General features: G+C 35.4%; 1 protein-coding gene across 2 annotated transcripts in view; it reads left to right on the forward strand.

Annotated features, from left to right (window-relative positions):
• The window catches only part of LOC149779740 (G protein-coupled receptor kinase 3-like), a 345,786-nt gene that overhangs the window by 216,832 nt on the left and 104,173 nt on the right, over positions 1-24,781 (forward strand). For both annotated transcript variants that reach the window (XM_089940600.1, XM_089940601.1), the window contains exons 8-9: positions 4,302-4,393; positions 11,282-11,381. In XM_089940600.1, coding sequence (XP_089796726.1) covers positions 4,302-4,393; positions 11,282-11,381 — 192 coding nt within the window. The remainder of the gene's footprint in view (positions 1-4,301; positions 4,394-11,281; positions 11,382-24,781) is intronic.

The following is a 24,781-nucleotide window of genomic DNA, read 5'->3' on the forward strand; positions in this document are numbered from 1 at the left end:
TATGTACTTTTTTCATCAGTTCTGGTTGCGACTTTTCCAAAATATGGGACTTTGGGAGTTCTTAAAATTCCAAAATATGGGCCTTTGGGAGTTCTTAAAATTCAAAATATGGGACTTTGGGAGTTCTTAAAATTCCATAGAGGGTAATTTGTTGTAAAATAAATTTCTGAAGAGTAAGTTAATTTGCATGAGACATGAATGACAAATTCATTTAATTTAGATTAAAAGCGAAGCAGGATGGAAAGTTGCAGGTCACAGAGGTTTTACTTTTGTATATGCCAAAAGCTGTATCAAGATTTGTCAGAGTCACATACCAACTCTGGCATTGTTAGCACTTGTCCCTAACAACTCTGATGTTGTTAGCACTTGTCAGTCACATTCCAACTGACATTTTTAGCACTTGTCAGTCACATTCCAACGGACATTGTTAGCACTTGTCAGTCACATTCCAACTGACGTTGTTAGCACTTGTCAGAGTCACATTCCAACTGACATTGTTAGCAGTTGTCAGTCACATTCCAACTGACATTGTTAGCACTTGTCAGTCACATTCCACCTGACATTGTTAGCACTTGTCTAAATCACATTCCAACTGACATTGTTAGCACTTGTCTAAATCACATTCCAACTGACATTGTTAGCACTTGTCTAAATCACATTCCAACTGACATTGTTAGCACTTGTCTGAGTCAGATACCAAATCTGATTTTATTAGCACCTGTCCAAGTCACATATCACCTCTGACATTGTTGGCACTTGTCTTTGTCAAATGCCAACTCATTGTTAGTACTTGTCTGAGTCACATACCCACTCTGTCATTATTAGCACTTGTCTGAGTCACATACCAACTCTGACATTGTTGGCACTTATCTGAGTCACATACCAACTAATTGTTAGCCATTGTTCAAGTCACATGTCAACTATGACATTGTTAGCATTTCTCTGTTAGGTTCCACTTATTATGGTGTTTTGTTTGGTTATTCATGTCTGTGAGATGATTGCCCAGATTGAGTAAATAATGAAATAAAATATGAAATTAATGGATGGAATAATGGAAGTCTGAGCAAAGATAGAGAATAGAGCAAAAGCCCCGTATTTAAAATATAACAGTTTATTTGAATTATACACTTTTTCTTATAAAATTATCAAGTTTATGAAATTACAAAATTTACAAGAAATGCAATTAGCAATTCTGTTATACCAATAAAACAATTCTCATCATGAAATTGAATGAATGATGAAACTCATTACTTAGCATGTCTGGATAACCTGGTTGCTTCCGGTCCTTTCAAATTCAATGCTGATGACAGGTCACTATTGTTGTATTCTTTTTCTTTCTCTCTAATTCCACCTCTTTCGGGTCATCAATTGTAACTTGGTTGTCTGCTGTCACTGTGTGGTGCAGTTGTGGAGTTATTTTCCCCTTTAAATAAATAACAATGCAACCTCAATATTTGTCAGGCTTATTTACTTATGGAATTGAACAGTAATCCCCACTCTTACTATGTCAGATATCATCTTATCATAATTCAAGGAAACTTGGGCTAATAGGGGTCAGTTCATAATCTTTCAAGCTGATACACAGGACCTTATTACTATACAATGAATGTTTTTTACCTAGCAGCTAGTTGCATTCCTAATGGGATAATGACATAACCTAGATACAATAATCTGTACTATGCCCCTTGGTGGGTTATAAATCACCGACTGGACTAAGTTAGTTGGCAGGTCTACGATTCTTGGTTGCAAAGAATTAACAGCTTAAATATGAATTTATGGACTTCACATCTTCTCTTAACTACATTTCTTGCTAACTAGCCATTTGTTGGTATAACATTTCCAGATATAGAAAAATCAACTTCTAGCCTACCACTACGGTGGCATAATGGTTAGAGCATCTGTCTCGGAAGCAGAAGGTTGTGGGTTTGATCCCCAGCCGAGTCATACCAAAGACTTACAAAAATGGTACTGACAGCTGCCTCGCTTGGCGCTCAGCATTAAGAGGCTAGTGTTGGGACTGGTTGGTCTGGTGTCAGGATAATGTGACTGTGTGGGACATCATGCTACATGTCTGCGGCATGATGCCCCAGTGCTGGACATCACTATAAACTGCCACACTGCAGACATTGTAGCAATATGACTGAAAAATTGTTAAAGCTATGTTACAAATCCTAATCACACACACACACACACACACACACACAAAATTTCTAGCCAATATGATTGATATCATTCAAGACAGATAAATTTACCCGTTCTCACAATTTACATGATAAGTAAGAAATTCCTTGAATACACAATTCCTGTTAGATATAAAAGAGTAAATTCAAACAAATTCATATCAAGGAAATGTTGTATGACATTTTACAGTATGTAAGTCATATAACATTCAGGACAAATGAATGCAAACACTTAACTTTTCCAAACTCTAAGAAAATCGAAGTTTGAATTTAAAACAAATTCAAATAAAAATTACAGAACTTGTATCAAACAACAAAATTGCATGTGACTAAGACAATACTGTGTGCTTTCTGAGACTCACTTTTCTTCTGCATCAGAATCTCTTTGTACCTTTAAGATTCCTTGACCCTCAACTTCCAGATGCACTTTTCTAGGAAAAGATAATGAGAAATATTTGTTATTTCCCAGAGTCAACTATTTGCCTAACTGCAGAAAGTTAGGCTGACCAATTTTGTGAGGGGGAAAATACTTAAAACATAACTAACAGATGCCTCACTTGGCACTCAGCATTAAAAGGTTTGTGTTAGGACTGGTCGGCCTGGTGTCAGGATAATGTGACTGGGCAGGACATCATGCTACATGGCTGCGGCATGATGTCCCAGTGCTGAACATCACTATAAACTGCCACACTGTAGACATTGTAGTGATATGACTGATAAATTGTTTAGGCTACGTTAAAAATCCAAATCATACTCACACACACACACACACACACACTTAAAACATAGTATTTTGTCTGGGAAACATACACCTCTTATTTAGCTTAGCCAATCAGGATTAGCTTCCTCTAACTGCCAAAAATTTAACATGAAGTTAGAATAACCCTCTCTATTCCACCTTTATTAATAACTATTTCAGGAAAAACTCATTTTATGACACTTATTTCATAGGGCCCAAAATTGTCTCCGGATTGTCTCCACTTTGTTGTTTCTTTGCTACTTAACACCAAATTAACATTGTCTCTGTATGTCTCAAACCATTATCTCAGTTACAAATCAATCATGTCCCAGCAGGAGCATCAATTCCATTGCAGGAAGTCAAGTTATTGGGCACCTAGCCCATACGTCACTGTAAATTAGTGTGTCACACTGACCATGACAAGATTCCTGCAATTATTGTGCATTAATCATCTTTCAAAATGTATATATTATGTTGTCTTGTGTCACATGCCAACTCAGACATTGTTAGCACATACTGGGTACATTATAAGCAAGTCACCTAATACTGGGTACATTATGTAAACTCATCTAATACTAGGTACATTATAAGCAAAGTCACCAAATACTGGGTACATTATGTAAACTCATTTAATACTGGGTACATTATAAGCAAAATCACCTAATAATGGGTACATATTAAGTAAAGCCATCTAATTCTGTGTACATTATGAGCATAATCACCTCATGCTGGGTACATTATAAGTAAAGACATCTAATAATGGGTACCATATAAGCAGTCACCTAATACTGGGTACATTACAAGTAAAGTCACCTAATACTGGGTACATTACAAGTAAAGTCACCTAATACATGTACTGGGTACATTACAAGAAAAGTCACCTAATACTAGGTACATTACAAGTAAAGTCACCTAATACTGGGTATATTACAAGAAAAGTCACCTAATACTGGGTACATTACAAGTAAAGTCACCTAATACAGAGTACATTACAAGTAAAGTGACCTTATACTGGGTACATCACAAGTAAAGTCACCAAATACTGGGTACATTACCAGTAAAGTCACCTAATACTGGGTACATTACAAGTAAAGTCACCTAATACTGGCTACATTATAAGTAAAGTCATGTAATATGTGTACTAGGTACAAAGCATAATCACCTTATACTGGGTAAATTTAGAAGCAGAGTTACCTTACACTGGGTGCATTAAAAAATAAGCTTGTACTGGGGACTTTAAAAGCAAATTGAGTTCACTCAGGGTAATGGGATTCATAAACGTACCCATCTTTTTTCTGGAATCATATTGCGCTGAAATACAGTGAGTGACTACAGTATCCAAGTGTGGTTTAATTACAGTTTCTTTTTAATTTTTATTCTAGCTAACAATGAATGACTTCAGTGTACATAGAATAATTGGCCGAGGAGGTTTTGGGGAAGTCTATGGCTGTAGGAAAGCAGACACCGGAAAAATGTGAGTATAGATAGATTTGACTCCATTTAATTGGGTAGATACTGTAAGATCTGTTTTTGGAGTAAACATCAACGTATTTTTAAACAAACAGTTGATCTGAGAATACCATGGCCTAAAATTCATCAGCATTTGGAAAACTTAAATAACAATCAATATTTAAAAATTATTTAGATATGATATCATATGCACCTGCTTTTGATGTCACATATGGCTGTTAATTAGCCACTTTGTACTATTCCTAGAAGTTAACACCACTCTTTTATGTAGGGTGGATGCCATCTTACAGGTATACTGCCCACCACCCCTCCATGCCCACTATCAATTGACATATTCCCTTTTTATTTGTTGGTGTTCTTGTTTGTGTTTATTGACATTTTTCAGCGCATTATATGCCTCCAATACATGGCGTAACGAGCATCTGTAGGGCAAACTGGTCATATTCAGACAGATATGACATTTTTTCCTGATTCCCTTTTGGCAGCCAATTTAAAATATGTCTGCCAAAATGATGATAATAATAGTAAAAATAAAGAGTTTCAGAAGGTGGGGTAAGGAAAATTTTCTCATGATCACAACCAAACAGTAAAGAGAATACTGCGCAAGAATTTCATGGGTATATTTAGACCAAAGTGATAATGTTAATATGTTGTAAATTAAATAATATTAAACTGCACACACTATATGTACAGTGTACCAACTGTGTGATAACAAGAAGCTGCATAGCACAAGGAGAAAAGGACTATTTCCTACCTACTTTCTCTACCCACTGCCCTTCAGCTAAAATGTATTCCATCCTGATGCCACCTTTTTTGGACATCCTGGATGGAGGAAGATGTCGATACCTCACCATAAACATCCACCAGAAAAAGATCGAGATTGTTCATAATACAGATACACTGCATTTTGCATGCAGCACAAACTGGTCCACAAGCTATGTGCAGTGACCTGTGGTCAACTGCCAGAAGAGGAACCTTCATGGTCAGCATTGACTACCAAGAGCATACAAAGTCATATAATCCCTTGTTTCCTGATTCCTTTTCAATAAGGACAGATTCTTCCCTAAAATTTCTGGGGTTTGCTCCTAGGTATCCTTTCTCCAAAACCACATCTGTGTTCCTGACATTAAATTACCTGAACATCCTCATCCAAAGACCAGCTCTTTGTACTGAGTCACATAAACACCTGTGTTTCCTAAGATTCCTTTTCAGCATGATCCATTTTCATCATGCTCCATTTTCAGTGTACTAGCCATCTGAGTTGGGTTTACCTTTCTCAGGATTGTGCCTCATAGTGTTATTTATCATGTTTGAGAGTTGAACATCAGTACAGGAACTCTTTGTGGTTGAAATTCCATTTCAGCAAAAGCTGCCAGAAACGATGATTCGTACACATTCAAACATAACTGGCCAGGAAACCATCTCCAGTCATCCTACCCAGTAAGCATGGTTTGGTCCCGTAAGGAGTGGTTCATGGACAGCAGTTTCCTGGTGAGAAAAACCACAGTAGATGCCTTTTAATCATGGCAGGAAACAGTTTATGGGAAGGACATTTCTGCAATTAGGTTGAATGGCATCAACAAGAAACCCCACCAATTGTCCCAGTTGTGCAAGTAGAGGAACATCTTGCCTTTAAAGGCCTCAGAACCTCAGTACCACAAAAAAGATAACTTTGTCCTGTTACATTTCGAGGAGAATTAAGCCATGGTTGCAACCAGTATCCAGTATCTTACAATTTTCAATACATTTTCCCAACATGGAATGGAGGACAAGGGCCAGAGCAGTAGGGTTTGGACCTTCTTGCCAAATTTGTATTTGTCTCAACTGAACGTCTTTGCAATTTGTACAGAATGGAACCTGCAAAGGCTTTCAATTGAATTACTTTATAAAAACTCACTGACATCTGCTTCCATGTCACTAGCTGTGGTAGGCATAATCAGCGAAATTCATGCCTTAACATTCAGCATGAACTTTTTACAGTTTTATGACAATGTTCATTTTCTCTAATAATGGCCCTTGTTTCAGTGATAAGAACAAGTTCCCTTCATGGGAAATCAGTCTTTCATTTTTTAAATATGGTCTGCTTTGGACTGTTATTTCAAAGGCATCATCACGACCCCATTAGGGAATTAAAGTGGTACTTAAAACTTGCGGAACAAATCAGAAGAAGGAAGTATCATTTGTTCTTATTGTTCAGAAAAGAATAAGTTATTTTTACACAGGCTCTTTCATCCAGGATCCTTAGGGTAATCCACTCAGCTGAGAAGGAATTAACCCAAGATCATATAAATATCTTACGTATTCAGACAGTTGTTACCACCATAGCTTTCAGGTGAAGAATGGAGATCCAATACATTATTCTCCAGTCTCTGTCAGAATCCCAGAAACCGTTGAACTTGGTGGAACCTTTATCAGCAGCTCAACAGGCTGTTTTCCCATTTCACTCAGCTGCATCAGAGCAATGAGGGATACTTCTGGATTTCCAGGAGCAAAATGTTTTCTGTAAGATTGCATCCTGTCATTGATACATGTTAACCTTAGTCCATATCTCACACAGGACTCAAAGCTGCTTCATAAATGCTTGAACCAGAGCCAGAGCCAACTGTAAAGGAAGGGGAAATCACTCCATCTATCTCTTAAATGTATTATAATTAGGTAATTTATTTGATGAAGCAACCAAGTTTTAGAATAAAATGTTTCTTTGATGATAATCTCCTAATAATATCTTTAGTTACATTCCTTGAAGAGCATGCATTTTCACTCTTTTAGCAACTGTTAAACTATGAGATTGGCACCAGTTCCTCATTGCAAGAAGAGGCCACTCTTGTCTGACTTCAATTTCAGTAAACACTGGATTATCTTCTAATGTATTTTGAATGGTTATTATGTTTAGCAGGGAAATTTTCAAAGATTAGTTTCAATTTGTACAGATAATGCTGATCTGACTTCATATATGGCATCATTATGGCATCATTACAGAAAAGAAAAAACCTAGTAAAGAATATTTTATCAAAAATCACTCAGTAGAATGACCAAATTTAACAGAAAGCAGCATGGTATGAAGGCTGCTCAATTTGATATCAGTGATGCCAGTCCAACTTCAATTTGATATCAGTGATGCCAGTCCAACTTCAATTTGATATCAGTGATGCCAGACCAACTTCATATTGATATCAGTGATGCCAGTCCAACTTCAGTTAGATATCAGTGATGCCAGTCCAACTTCAATTTGATATCAGTGATGCCAGACCAACTTCATATTGATATCAGTGATGCCAGTCCAACTTCAATTTGATATCAGTGATGCCAGACCAACTTCATATTGATATCAGTGATGCCAGTCCAACTTCAGTTTGATATCAGTGATGCCAGTCCAACTTCAGTTTGATATCAGTGATGCCAGTCCAACTTCAATTTGATATCAGTGATGCCAGACCAACTTCATATTGATATCAGTGATGCCAGTCCAACTTCATATTGATATCAGTGATGCCAGTCCAACTTCAGTTTGATATCAGTGATGCCAGTCCAACTTCATATTGATATCAGTGATGCCAGTCCAACATCAGTTTGATATCAGTGATGCCAGACCAACATCAATTTGATATCAGTGATGCCAGTCCAACATCAGTTTGATATCAGTGATGGCAGTCCAACATCAATTTGATATCAGTGATGCCAGTCCAACATCAATTTGATATCAGTGATGCCAGACCAACAACAATTTGATATCAGTGATGCCAGTCCAACATCAATTTGATATCAGTGATGCCAGTCCAACATCAATTTGATATCAGTGATGCCAGACCAACATCAATTTGATATCAGTGGTGCCAGTCCAACATCAGTTTGATATCAGTGATGCCAGTCCAACATCAATTTGATATAAGTGATGCCAGTCCAACTTCAATTTGATATCAGTGATGCCAGTCCAACATCAATTTGATATCAGTGATGCCAGTCCAACTTCATATTGATATCAGTGATGCCAGTCCAACATCAATTTGATATCAGTGATGCCAGTCCAACTTCAATTTGATATCAGTGGTGCCAGTCCAACATCAATTTGATATCAGTGATGCCAGTCCAACATCAATTTGATATCAGTGATGCCAGTCCAACATCAATTTGATATCAGTGATGCCAGTCCAACTTCAGTTTGATATCAGTGGTGCCAGTCCAACTTCATATTGATATCAGTGATGCCAGTCCAACATCAATTTGATATCAGTGATGCCAGTCCAACATCAATTTGATATCAGTGGTGCCAGTCCAACTTCATATTGATATCAGTGATGCCAGTCCAACATCAATTTGATATCAGTGGTACCAGTCCAACATCAATTTGATATCAGTGGTGCCAGTCCAACTTCAATTTGATATCAGTGGTGCCAGTCCAACTTCAAAATATGACAACAGTTGCAGTAGGTTAATAGTTTGCACAGTCTTGAAAGTGCTTGAATTTTGGTTGTTATCTTGAATTGTGCTTAAAGTTGAGGTCAAATTCAAAAGGTAATATGAAAAAAAATACTTTAAAAAGGTTAGCGGTCTTTGAAAGTGCTTGAATTTTGAAGCAGACATATTTCATTGAACAACATTACTGATGAATCAGATTTGTTTGGGATTGCAACCACCTGCTTGTAATTGAATGACTTGACTGGGCCAGTTGATTAGAAATTTTTTTTGTGAAGTGCTGTGTGATTCAAAGATTATTTTCAGACAAGAAAAATACTTCAAGCAATAAATAAAGAGTTATCTGTTGTGTTTGTCATGACAAACTCGTGTGAAATAAACCCCCAAACGTGTGTGAATGAGATAACCATACCACTCCTCTCATGCCACAAGAATCCTCACCCAGGCCTGTGTAACAAAAATATTTCTGAGTTCCTGTTTTAGAAAACAATTTTTAATTCTTAAATTTGGTGGACTTGACATTCCACATCATTCTTTCTAAGCTTATTTGCAGTTATATGTAGGGCTTGATTATAAAAATTGTTGTCCTCAAAAGACCATGAAAAGTGCTTGAATTTACTGATGAAATGTTTTTGTTTTAACCATGAGATAGAACAAGCCATTAAAAGACGTCTCATACATCTGAGCAGAACTTTACGAAAACTGAAAGAAAGGAAGGTTTTCAGATATGGCAAGCATTACTAAAGATTCAAAATCCATTTAACAAATGCTTTGAAAACCACTGAACAGCGTTTTTCCAAATATAATTACATTTGCATTCTTGCACAAAAGGCTATGAAGTTTGTACAGATGACATTGGTTCATCATCAAATATGATTACTTGTAAAAAAAAGTCAATAAACAGCTCGTTAAAAAAAAGCTGAACATAATTTGATGAAGTTTTACAGAAATTATCGTTTTATAATTGCCTCTTAAGCAGATGCCATTATATGAAAATCTCCAAGGTAATGGAGTACAACATTCTAATTTATGATCAAAAAAGAACAAGATACTTTTGTTTCCAAGTCCTCATTTCTAGAGCTCAACAAGTTCCCTTTTTCTGCCACAAATCTGTCAAGGCAAATAGAATTGAAAGTTTGTGGAAACTCAGCCAGTATATTCAGCTTATGAAATGTTTTTGTTATTTTATTGTACATATTTTCCAAACAGTTATCATAAACATCTTTTTTTTTACAACTAAGTCTTAGAAGTATCAGAATCTTTTTCCAATACAAAGAGCAGAAGAGATGTTGGATAAAATAGCTCTTGGCAATGCAGCCTTGATGACAGATTCATTATAAAATAAAATGAATTGCAGCGTACAAAAAATGATAAAAGAAATGTTTTAGAGAAATATTCGATATGATTTGTTTAGCATGTAATAAGTTTAGCATGAATGTCAGATTTTCAGCTAATGATTCATTTTAAAGTTTTTTTTCTTTCTTCAAATTTGCTTTTGCATAACGCACTCTGTTATAATTTTCAGAGTTATGAAATTTAATTATAGAAATAATTCTCAAATGCATTGTAGGATAGAAAGAAATATATTTTTCTCTTGAAAGATATCCAATTTATTTTAAATGTCAGTGATGTGAGTTTTTTATATAGATGTTTTCTTGCCAGACTATTAAGACTGAGAAAATATGCTGCATTTCTCAGCAGCTTTTATGGAAGCTTGCCAAGTTCCTAATCGTGCTGATTAAAACTGATCACTTCCTGATGAGAAATTGATTATTTGAAATTGCCTTGTGTTATTAGACACTCATTTAAACCCTTTTTAATTAACAATTTTCTTAGTAAAGAAAGATAGTGGCTTTTAAATCTATTATTGAAGACTTGTTGAATCAGATTACATGCTTGGCCATTTAGTTTCAACTAATTTGGTATGGTTTGGTTTGGTGCTATGGCAAAGCAGCACAAATAGGTTATTTAGTGTTGAGGTAACTGGAATAAAGTGCATTGCCCAAGGACACATCATGGTAGCTGACTCAGGTTGGTTAAATAACAGGATTCAAACCCACGCTCTTTCATTTGTGAGCGGCACATTGACCACTGAGCCAGATTGGTATACAACAACAAATATAAATGATGCATTTCAAAACTGCATATTATACATATGACATAAATTGCTGTTGCAACTGAACAGCCACCCCCACCCCCCAGCTGAAACAAGATATCATTTGGTTATTCTGATGATTGTGACTGTACCAGGTGGAGTGACATCCCCTTTCATGAGAAGTGTCTTAATATATATTAAAACATGAAAATAACACACAGTGAGAAATTGAAAGTAGTCATTGGAAGAGGTAGTCTTTACATGCTGGTTAATATTTATTGATTTATAAAAAATGGTGAAACTGATAATCTTGACCATAATACTATGATGGTTGATCAGGTAGTCACAAGCAAATTGAACCGTACTACCTTTCTGTTTTTCCAGGTATGCAATGAAATGTCTGGACAAGAAACGAATCAAGATGAAGGGAGGGGAAACACTGGCATTAAATGAGAGGATAATGTTGTCACTTGTCAGCACAGGGGTATGTCTTGAAAAAACTTGCAGATCTTCAGAGAATATAATTTTTTTGCAGGAACTGGTTAAGAATGTCATCATGGACAAATGGTAGAATACATAGTGTCAAGGTAGTCCTGGATTCCAGTGATATGACTGCATTTTGTTTCAGAAATGACACTTGCAACCCATTTGAACCAACAGTTCATCTAATAGACTTTGATGAGGAATGATTGCCTTTGGGGTCCCATATAATCAACTTGTTAAGAGTTGAGAAACATTGTTTCTTTGAAAAGCAGGGTTGAAAAATGTCATTTAAACTAACTTTATAATTTGGCCAAGTTTCAGATGGCGATGATGAGCTTGATTTCTTGACAGGCTATGTATAGTATTGTATTGAGGGAAAATTGGCATTTTATTACATTTTGAGCTTGTGTATATTATGAAGTTAAAACAACATAGTTGCTTGAATCTCTGTTGGTGAAAGTGTCTGATAAACAGCTCACCCAAAACAGCTGTGCAGCAATGAACATTGGATTCAATCCATTCAGGTCATGGTTGAAATGAACTCTTGTACACATGAGTTCCCAACATGGTCCCTGTGAGCGTGTGTGTGTCAGAGAGAGAGAGAGAGAGAGAGAGAGAGAGAGAGAGAGAGAGAGAGAGAGAAAGAGAGAGAGAGAGAGAGAGAGAGAGAGAGAGAGATTTTGCTTCAGTTTCAACAATTTTGCTCATGAGCAAAGTTATTTAAAACAGAATACATGTCCAGAAATCTCCTAGAATTATAAATAATTTGCACACACAGAGAATTCCCAATCTGGCATTTTAAATATGCAATGGGGGCATAATTTTTATATGAGAACAGAGTCCATGGAATTGACAACATTTTCTAAAATTTGATTGGATCTAAACAGTCACGTGATACTGATCTGGAATTATCTAGACATTGATAAATTCTGCAGACTACTTTTGTACTTTAGGTTCCTTGTTTCCAGGTCTTTTTATGTTGAAGTTTTATCTATATCAATGCATTACACCATAATAATAACAAGTCCCCAACCACCCATCCCTGTGATTTCCGAATAAAATTTACAAACCCCAGATTAAAATCGCCCATTAGGAGTTACAACAGTGTAATTACACAGACCATTCTGCACTCCAATACTCTCTCCTTTTGCCAAAGACGGCATATGGCAGGCTTTATAAGCCAGTCTTCAGAATGTATTGCATTTCTCTTTGATAACATGTTCCAGCAGCTGTTAAAGGTCAGGGTCATATGACGAGCAGGGGATATAAAGAAGATAGACCTGAGTTTGCTTTTGAAAGATCGAAATGCACAGAAAGCATGAACATTGAACTATAACAATTCATGCCATACACAAGCATAATGTTAAAAACAGGAATAACCTGTTTTAAACAGCATCAACCATTTTTAAAAAATTAAAAATCAATAATCATATCTATCTCCTTAGATGACTGGCATGACCCGCTCTGACACTCTACCATATATTACTAATACAAATCGACCCTCTGACACTCTACCATATATTACTACATACAAATCGACCCTCTGACACTCTACCATATATTACTACATACAAAATCGACCCTCTGACACTCTACCATATTTTACTACATACAAAATCGACCCTCTGACACTCTACCATATATTACTACATACAAATTGACCCTCTGACACTCTACCATATATTACTACATACAAATTGACCCTCTGACACTCTACCATATATTACTACATACAAATCGACCCTCTACCATATATTACTACATATAAATCGACCCTCTGACACTCTACCATATATTACTACATACAAAATCGACCCTCTGACACTCTACCATATATTACTACATACAAATCGACCCTCTGACACTCTACCATATATTACTACATACAAATCGACCCTCTGACACTCTACCATATATTACTACATACAAAATCGACCCTCTGACACTCTACCATATTTTACTACATACAAAATCGACCCTCTGACACTCTACCATATATTACTACATACAAAATCGACCCTCTGACACTCTACCATATATTACTACATACAAATCGACCCTCTGACACTCTACCATATTTTACTACATACAAAATCGACCCTCTGACACTCTACCATATATTACTACATATAAATCGACCCTCTGACACTTTACCATATATTACTACATACAGATCTGTCACTCTTGGCTAACAAAGATGGGCTATGAATTCTGTTGCAGTGAAGAGGCAAATGAAAGAAAACTTCGAGTGAACAGTTTTTTAAAAGAAATGTGCTGATATGATGACACAAGGAAAGTAAATTGGAATTATAAGGACTTTATGTTAACTTTGCGAGTGAATAGGCAACAGTTTACACATAAGGCTCTTCATTATAACAAGGTTCTGATTATAAAGCCTTCATTATAACATGGCTTTTGTTATAAGGCCTTTCATTATAACATGGTTTCTGCTACAAGGCCCTTGAATATAACATGGTTTCTCTTATAAAGTCCAGCATTATCACATGATTGGTGTTGTAAGGCGCTTCATTATAACAAGGTTCTGATCATAAAGTTTTCATTATAACATGGCTCTTGTTATAAGGCCCTTCATTAAAACATGGTTCCTTTTACAAGGCCTTATAACATAGTTCTTGTTACAAGGCCTTCATTATAACATGGTTTCTTTTGTACGGCCCTTCATTTTAACATGTTCCAGTTATAACAGTACCCAAACAAGATCATTTAATCCTATAATGAAATAACCCCTTATAGTAGGTTTCAACAAAAGTATGTGTTTTATGGAATATTCCCTTATAGTATGTTTCACCAAAGGTATGTATTGTATGTATCTTTGAATTAACCCCTTTTAGTATGTTTCACCAAAGGTATGTGTTGTATGTATCGTTGAATTAACCCCTTTTAGAATGTTTCAAGAAAGGTATGTGTTATGGATCTATGAATTAACCCTATTATAGTATGTTTCACCAAAGGTATGTGTTGTATGTATCTTTCAATTAACTCCATTAAGTATGTTTCAACAAAGGTATGTGTTGAACAGATCCATGAATATAACCCTTGCATACTATGTTTCAATAAAGGTATGTGTTGTACAGATCCGTGAATTAAACCCTTATGATATGTTTCAACAAAGGTATGTGTTTATGGATCTATGAATTAACCCCATTATAGTATGCTTTAGCAATGGTACGTATTGCATGGATGTCAAACCCACACAGACAGATGAGATGGCAGTGATCCGTAATGGTGAACACTTTAACATCACCATCCACAACAGTTTTTGGTTCATGATGTACAATTCAAATGTTTTACCATACCTGCCTTATTTCCAGTTGACCAGATTTGCTGAAGCAATGTACCAAATTATGGTATACCAGCTGGAATTAATCAGTGTAACTGTTGTAAAATTATTAAAGTCGCTGTTGAAATAATCAAAATGAAATTTCTTAATTCTCGTATTTTCACTTAAGAGACATATTTTGATCAAGCAATTGCAATATATAGTTGCTTGAAAAAGAATTCACTGAACTAGTTTGCCACCAGAAGGCACAAATTGTTGTCGTGCATTGATAACAGTATTTACATTGATAAGTGTTACCTGGAGGCCTGATCAGTGTTACCTGGAGGCTTAATCTTCTGTTTCTGATAGCCTTGAAAATTAATAGAAATAGTTCTTGTTATTGAGTTTTGTGGGGATGAAATTGATGTGGAAATGAACAGTGTGTAACAACAATAACATTTACTGAATGATCTTTTACCAGTTTTGATAAGAAATTTGTATTCATCACTAATGACAGTGTCTCCAAGAATTGACCAAATCCAGGATGAGAAAACAAGTGATTGTTTTGTACCCTGTCAACAGAATTCATTTAGGAGTCCACACTTCATAACTCTCAAGCCTTAAGAGTCCCATGCCATTTTCTAAGATTCACAACCTCAGTTTAGAGTCTTCAGCATTGTTAATGCCATGTTGCAAAGTTGCTTATGGGTAGTTTTTAATTGTTATTTGTTTACTAATTATTAATTTATAATGGAATTGGATGGACAGTAGACATCCTAGAATGATCTTTCTTGTTAAAAAATAATGTTTTTTAACAATAAATGCATCAACTTGGTGTTTTCATGAGATTTGCCACACTATTAGTTATCACCCTTTTCAGAAGAAATGTATTCATGAGAGTTATTTCCCATACTAGAATGGATGTAAAGCCTGCACAACTTTGTTGGAGAAATCTCAACAGAATAGCCTTGAATGTGCCATCATAGGTGGCTGTGTGAGATTAATGCCATTTTTCTGCATGTGATTGGCTGTAGAAGTCTCTGGGAAGATGATTATCACCAACCCACAGGAAGTTACTGGCAAGCCTCTGGTATGACATGTTGGCTGAGCAGAGACTTGAACCCACACAGACAGACATGAGGTATCAGTGATCTTTAAAGAGAACCCCCACAGTTAGACATGAAGTATCAGTGATCTGTAAAGAGAACCCCCACATTCAGACACGAGGTATCAGTGATCTGTAAAGAGAACCCACACAGACAGACATGAGGTATCAGTGATCTGTAAAGAGAACCCCCACGGTCAGACATGAGGTATCAGGGATCTGTAAAGAGAACCCCCACATTTAGACATGAGGTATCAGTGATCTGTAAAGAGAACCCCCACAGTTAGACATGAGGTATCAGTGATCTGTAAAGAGAACCCCCACAGTTAGATATGAGGTATCAGTGATCTGTAAAGAGAACCTACAGTCAGACATGAGGTATCAGTGATCTTTAAAGAGAACCCACACAGTTAGACATGAGGTATCAGTGATCTGTAAAGAGAACCCACAGTCAGACATAAGATATCAGTGATCTGTCACTGTGGCTGTAAGAAGAAAAGTGGTATTTGCATAAACATTTAGTTGTTAACATCGAGGACTGTTAAACATGGGGCAGGCAAATAATTTACCATTCATGGTACTCTTCATATGATGTATTCAAAGAGTCATCATTTCCTATTGATTTCTCTCGGTCAAAATTCAATAAAAATGCATGTACAATCACTTTAAATTTGTGTTTTTGCAGAAATGAAATCAGTCAAAAATGGTAGCTCATGAATGTGAATTCACAGCTATATTTTCAAATGAAAAAATAGTTATTGTTTCTGGGTTATTTTTCTGGAGGCTACCTGATCTTTGAGGATTACTTCAAAAGTCGTATGATATCGGTGGAATATGGCCCATACTGGAAAGATTAATGTAACTGAAAACTATATTTCATTTCAGATTAAATACTTTATGGAAAATGCAGAATTTGCAAGATTTGTTAAGCTATTTCTTTGTAAATTGCTTCTCAAATTAATTGGTCTTCATTTTCATGAATGCATTAGTTTTTGAATTTTTACTGCATGGGTGGGGAGGGACCAGAAATATAAGGAAATTATTCAGTCTTGAATGTGGTATTAAAGGAACAATCTGTAAATGTTAGAAATTATTCAAATTACCAAGATTTGAGCTTAAATTATCAAAGCCTGATATCTCCCTATTCTCTGAGCGGCTGATGAAATTTTAGATGCAGTTAAAGCTATCCAAAAACGGATTTGTCATAGAGGGAATTGCGGCATAATATCTCATCCCACTTTCGCTAAATTAGAATGTGTTGTTGTTATATCAAATTTTTTAAACCTGGTTTATATTGGAAACAAATTGGTGGTGATAGATTTGTTTGAGTGTTACTTTAGTGCATGGATTTTACACAATGTATGCAGATGGATACAGATTTGTGCTTAAATTGAGAAAGGTTTCATGAAACTTATCTACAACTTTACAAGTGATGACATTTTAAAAATGAAACCATAGCTCTTGGCATGGCTCACATGGTCACATAATTTTTCATGTTTTGAATAATAATGGAAAATATCATCACTGTTTGTCACCATTATTGATATGCAGCTATTAACGAGTAATTTAGTCCTCGGATTGTAATTTCACACTGGAACCAAGTCCCACAGGGACATTCTTCCCTTTTCTGTGCTACTGGTTACAGACCATTTCACTTGTAAACCAGTCTAAGCATTTGTTCAAAATTCTGTTCCCCTGACTATTTTGTTTCATTTATCATTACTTTTTAAAAAAATCTGTTACAGAGATGCTTTTCAACATTTTGGATGTGTAGATTAAAATTCTTTGTGTTTGCCATATGATGAAAGTATCTTTGTTGATGACATGTAGGTTGTGCTGATTGTAAGTTGAGGGAGGAACTGGGATCCATAATTCTTTTGGAAGGAAAGTGACAGACAAATTTAGGCTATGTATGGCATTTGCCTGTATATACTGTATTCTGTCATTATAACACTATCTGAGAATTGTAATGAAATTACCTTGAAATGAAGTACATGATACTTGTAATTTTGCAACCATTTAAATGATATAGGATACATTACCATACTCAATTTATAATAAAAACCACATTATAATGAAGACCCCGTTACAGAAACTTATATACTGAAGGGCTTTATAACAGGAACATGTTAAAATGAAGGTCTGTACAACAGGAACCATGTTATAATGAAGGGCCGGTAACAAGAACTATGCTATAAGGCCTTGTAAAAGGAACCATGTCATAATGAAGGGCCTTATAACAAGAGCCATTTTATGATGAAGGCTTTATAATCAGAACCTTGTTATAATGAAGAGCCTTATAACACCAATCATGTGATAATGCTGGACTTTATAAGAGGAACCATGTTAACAGGTGGCATGTTAAAATGAAGGGCCTTATAGCAGGAACCATGTTATATTGAAGGGTGTTGTCGCAGGAACCATGTTATAATGAAGATCCTTGCAACAACAACCATGTTATTATGAAGAGCCCTGTAACACAAACCATGTTATAATGAAGGGCCTTATAACAGGAACCATGTGATAATGAAAAGCCTTATAACACAAACCATGTTATAATGAAGGGCCTTGTAGCAGGAGCCATGTTATATTTAAGGGTCTTGTAGCAGGAACCATATTATATTGAAGGGCCTTGTAGCAGGAACCATGTTATAATGAAGAGTCTTGCAACAACAACCATGTTATAATGAAGGGCCTTGTAACACAAACCATGTTATAATGTAGGGCCTTGTAGCAGGAACCATGTTATAATGAAGAGTCTTGCAACAACAACCATGTTATAAAGAAGAGCCTTGTAACACAAACCATGTTATAATATAAGGCCTTGTAGCAGGAACCATGTTATATTGAAGGGCCTTGTAGCAGGAACCATGTTATAATGAATAGTCTTGCAACAACAACAATGTTATAAAGAAGAGCCTTGTAACACAAACCATGTTATAATGAAGGGCCTTGTAGCAGGAACCATAGTATAATGAAGGGCCTTGTAGCAGGAACCATATCATAATGAAGGGCCTCACAGCAGGAACCATGTTATAATGAAGAGCCTTGCAACAACAACCATGTTATAATGAAGAGCCTTGCAACAACAACCATGTTATATTGAAGGGCCTTGTAGCAGGAACCATGTTATAATGAAGGGCTTTATAGTGAGAAAGTGCTGTATAAAGTGAAATGGGATCCATGACCATACTTGCCTTACAATAGGAACTGTGTTATAATGAAGGACCTTAGAGGCCTTTTCGGAAAGTGATTTATCTCCCTTGTGAGGGAAGCTCATCAGTGCTGACAATCACTTTCAGGGACTATGCAATCAACAACAGCATTTGTGGATAAAAGAATCCCTGAAATTGATAATGCATTTTTTTTTAAAAAACAATTCTTCAAAATGTAGGATGATAAGACAGTTAAATGTCCTGTATGATTACCACAAGTAAGATTAGTTATCAGTTGTAGAAAACTCCACCATAGGACAAAATTTTACTATTAATAAACAGGGTTATCAAATTGGAAGAATATAAAAAAAATTCCTTATAAAGTGTACTTAATTATTGCTTGTAATTTAGGATGTCAAACCATAAATTGCCTGGTAAAACTTATCAATGGAACAACAATTTGATGTGAAAAAAGAAAATATATCAAATGTTAAAATAACGTTTTGGGTGATGAATTCCATTACCAATTTGAGTGTGAATTCTTAATAGAAGCTAGACTGAATTTGATTAATAAACAATATTATGTATGACCAGATATTTTGAAATACCAGCATATACCATAATGGATATAAAAACAAAATACTAGTGACAACTATGAGCCTATTAGATAGCAAACTTATGAACGAATTGAAATAGTGTGACTGATTATTGGTATCAATAGTTCCAAAAGTTGAAGTGCCAATGTACGTATGCGCACTGAGTAGACAGTTGAGTTCAAATTCAAACGGAGTAACCTTGTTTCCGGAAAGGTATATAGCGAGGGAGTGCTGTAACATACACCAAACAAAAACCAGCAGGATTCCAGGTCTGCATTTTAATAAATAACCAGTAGTTTTGATCAATGCCATTATGTTTATAATTTCAATTACGACCCCAGTCCACTTACAGATTATGTAATTGCAATTTATTCTGGGTCAATGCCATTATGTTTTTAATGTATGACCCCAACCCACTGATGCATTATATAATGGCATTATATTCTGGGTCATTGCCATTGTATTTATAATGTAAGATCCCAGCCCACTTACACATTATGTAATTGCAATTTATTCTGGGTCAATGCCATATGTTTTTAATGTATTACCCCAACCCACTGATGCATTATATATAATGGCATTATATTCTGGGTCAGTGCCATTGTATTTATAATGTAAGACCCCAGCCCACTTACACATTATGTAATTGCAATTTATTCTGGATCAGTGCCATTATGTTTACGAAGTTAGACCCCAACCCACTGACACAATGCGTAATGGCATTCTGTTCTGCTTGCAACCAGGTGCCATCTTGTACATGAACAAGAAAATTGCAGCAGAGCTGCATAACAAAAGTCAGTGTAGACTACATTATCATCTGCATATTAATTCAACTTAAGCTTTCATTTTGTAATAGCATTCGAAAATTAATTTAATTTTGACAGTATCATGTGCTGTTTTATACACAGATATCATAACTTCTGCATATGTGTGACTATAATTTTACTCATGGGAGAAGAAATATCAATAACAGAGACAAATGTGTACCAAAAATTTATGACTTTATGTAAGATGTGCATACAGTGTTCTTAGTGACACCACCTTACTCCATGGAGATTTGTTGCGATATAGCATGTGTGTATTCTATGAAATTCTTCATTTGGTCTGGTGAAAATAAGTGTTTAGGCTCGTTGCCTCTTTCTGTTATGGAATTCTCATGTTCATCCATCTGTCCTTCCACCTGGCACACAATATCGTTAATTCAAATAGTCCCTCAGTTTTAGAAGGCTTTGGTTTAGGGTTTTATGACACACCACAAGTGGATTATTATGTGCCAAAATAATTGGAGTACAAGTATGTTGCACAAGCACACACTAAGTTAGGATAGTCATAAAATAAATATTATGATTAACAACATATCACTTTGCTCCTGCAGTTTATAAGAGCTATTGCAAATTTTGTCCTATAGTTATATACAGAGAATGACAAAATCTTGCCAATGCTACATGTGAAAATTTTGTTTAGAGTTATTGCCCTTTCTTCCTTGCAGATTAATGCAGTGTATGACAATCTCATCGTCACGAGTCCAGCAGTTTCGATTAATTGCCATAAAACTTATTAGTGTTAGGATCATTTCCTAAATATGCATAATCATAATTATAATGCAGCAATTAGAAATTTACATAGCACTGTTAATTACAAACATAGAACACATTTTATGCTTGCAAAATTTGGCATGTGCAGTTTAATTGACAGCAAAATTCATTTTCTTTTGTGAGAGTTTCTAGGTTGTTATCTTGACACGTGATTAGACAGGTTTAAAACATAAAGTGACCAGCCTAATACATGACACATGAGTAGACATGTTTAAAACATTAAAGTGACCAGTCTAATACACGAGACATGAGTAGACAGGTTTAAAACATAAAAGTTACCAGTCTAATACAATGAGACATGAGTAGACAGGTTTAAAACATAAAAGTGACCAGTCTAATACACAAGATTTGTGTAGAATGGTTTAAAAGATAGAAGTGACCAGCCTAATACATGACACATGAGTAGATAGGTTTACATAAAAGTGACCAGTCTAATGCATGAGACATGAGTAGACAGGTTTACAACATAAAAGTGACCAGTCTAATACATGACACGAGTAGACAGGTTTACAAGATAAAAGTGACCAGAGTAATTACATGGCACATGAGTAGAAAGGTTTACAACTAATAAGTGACCAGTCTAATACATGACACATGAGTAGACAGGTTTACATCATAAAACTGACCAGTCTAATACATGGCACCCAAGTAGACAGGTTTACAACCTATTAGTGACTAGTCTAATACATGACACATGATAAGACAGGTTTACAACATAAGAGTGACCAGTCTAATACATGACACACAAGTAGACAGGTTTACAACCTATAAGTGACCAGCCTAATACATGACACAAAAGTAGACAGGTTTACAACCTATTAGTGACTAGTCTAATACATGACACATGATAAGACAGGTTTACAACATAAAAGTGACCAGTCTAATACATGACATGAGTAGACAGGTTTACAACATAAATATGATCTGTCTAATTAAATGACACAAGAATACAAAGGTTTACAACCTATAAGTGACCGTTCTAATAAATGACATGTGAGTAGACAGGTTTACAACATAAAAGTGACCAGTCTAATACATGACACATGTTTAGATTTACAATTGATAAGTGACCAGTTTAATATATGACACATGAGTAGACAGGTTTACAATATAAAAGTGACCAGTCTAATACATCCCTTCATGCAAATGAACATTAGTGAAATGTGGGTGGTTCTCTGAAAAAATGTGATGTCTAGTTGGCCCTCAAAGAAAATGGTGCCCATCAGACATGTCTTCAGTTTACAGTTTCAGTTTGTAGTGCTGGCCATCTTGAAAATCTTGTCATCATGAACAGATAGATGTTCATATCAACGTGGGGTTCTCACTAAGACTTCATGTGATGTCTAGTTGGTCCTCTATAAAAATGGTAATGTTCTAGCACCCAATATGGCCACCACACAGCCATCTTGAAAATCTTGTTATTGTCACTCTTGAACAGATGGTTATATCAACATAGAATTTTCACACAAAAAAACTTGTAATATCTAGCTGGTCCTAAATGAAAAATGGTGGCACACTGCCCTCTGCTATGGTCATCATAGTGGCCATGTTAAAAATCTTGTTATTACTACTCAGGTTATTAAACACTCTTTATGGAAATTGATGGATAAAATAGAAGTATTTTAAATTCAAATATATACAGAAAAAGTTGGAAAATCAGAAGGATATGATGTCAGAATCATGTGATTGGCTCTCTGTTTTAGTTGGACCAACACTATCTTTGCTCATATATGTGCTCTTCCAATCCAGAAATCATTTTTGCCAGGAATAAACATGGTACACATTTCAGTGGTCAATCTTTATTTGGAATTATTTCAGTTCAGATAAGGTTGGCATGAAGCCTCCACCACTTGTGAAGTACAACAAATAGATGGACCAGGCTGCATAGTCAAGTTCATATCACCAGGCTGCATAGTCAAATTCATATCACCAGGCTGCATAGTCAGATTCATATCACCACAGTACCATATGTTCCCATAAAGCTGCATAAATCTCTTAAAGGAAAGTACTGACAGGCAAAGAACCTATACATGGTTGTTAATATGAAATGGTTCAAAAAATGTCTCCAAAATTTGACAAATATAGTGTTATGACACTATGGTCTTGATGTAACAGAATAGAGCAAAACCAGAAAGTTAAATTCAAGAAACAATTTATTTCACTTGAATATTAAAAGGAACTTACAGTATTGTGAATTAAATCCCAAATAGTTCCAAAAGTACTGTCACAAGTCCAGGTATATAAAGATCCAATTGAATTCCATTGGTGTTCCAAAATAAATTCCGATATTGAATTTGTTGATGTGCCACTAGGCTGAGATGGGCTAATGTGTCATTGGCCTGAAGTGTGGCAATGTGCTTATAGTATTTTGATGTTTCACAATAATATAATCCAAAATGTCCTTGCCTCACTAAATTCAAAATATTTTAAATTTAATATTTTAGTCCAAGAATAGTATTGAACACTTTGCAATTACAGTAAATAATAATTTGAATAAATAAATCCACTCAAACCAAGACTGAACACAATAATAATAATGATTATGCATTAGATGTTAAAGCAAGAATGAATAATTTTTTTAAAGAAAACATTATATAAAAAGCCAAGGCACAATAATAGAGCCAGATATAGATCTGAGTCATCTCTTTAAAACATTCAAAGTGGTCAACAGGTTTAGGAATTCCCAAGTGGAAAACTAATGACCTTGACTCAGGTTCAAATAAATATATTTACCTCCATTAATAATGATCTGAATATTTAATCCAAACTCAGAAATATTAGCTATTATTATGCTGTTCGTAAAATGAATATCACTTATCAGGTACACCATAACCTTGATTTTAGACAAAGATATTTACAAAATACAGATATACATAAGATATAATCATCAAGAAAGGCCAACAAACAATACAGATTAAATATAAATAACTATATAAAGCTGGGGTGATTTTGAAGAAATGTAAGGAAAGTAGAGAGCCCAGTGAAAAAGTAGGAAAAGTTTGGCTACTTGAAAGTTTGGCTACCACTGCTTGGGATGGTCACACATAGTTGAGGTTTTCATTAAAAACTGTATGATGTCTGCTTGCAACTAAACGAAAATGCTGCCTGATGCTGATATAGTCTCCAACATGGCTGCCTAATCTTGCTATTGTTACATGTTCTAAATGGAAGGCCATGGCAACATGGAGTTTTCATCAAATGATTTCTTATCATCTGTTTGGTACTAAATGGAAATTATGCCAGTCTGGTCTATACACTATCTATGGCATCCTCAAACTCTTCTTAATGGATATTTTTCCTAAACAGATGGATGTAATGGCATGGAGACTTGCACTAACAGGCTTCTAAGACAACTTCATTGATTGCCTATCATGACATAGTCCATGAAAAGAACTTTGTGTTGTAAATGCAGCTAATTTTGGAACATGTAAACTCCAACAAAAGATTTTGGTTTTGTTTTCAAATAATATTTTAATGTTTCTTAAGAATAATAGTAGTAATTTGAATTCTATATATCCTTGCTTCTAATTTGAATCAAACTGCAAACAACAAAGATCCTGATCTGCCGTAGCATAATGCTTCTGCAGATCAGGATCTATGCTGTTTGTTCTGCTGATTGCTCCTAACAAACTGCAAATGGAGTGAGGAAGAACCCTATGAATTTTGGTGT

This window comes from Sinohyriopsis cumingii, chromosome 17 (genome assembly GCF_028554795.1).
Source record: "Sinohyriopsis cumingii isolate HCF-2022 chromosome 17, ASM2855479v2, whole genome shotgun sequence".
Classification (NCBI taxonomy): domain Eukaryota; kingdom Metazoa; phylum Mollusca; class Bivalvia; order Unionida; family Unionidae; genus Sinohyriopsis; species Sinohyriopsis cumingii.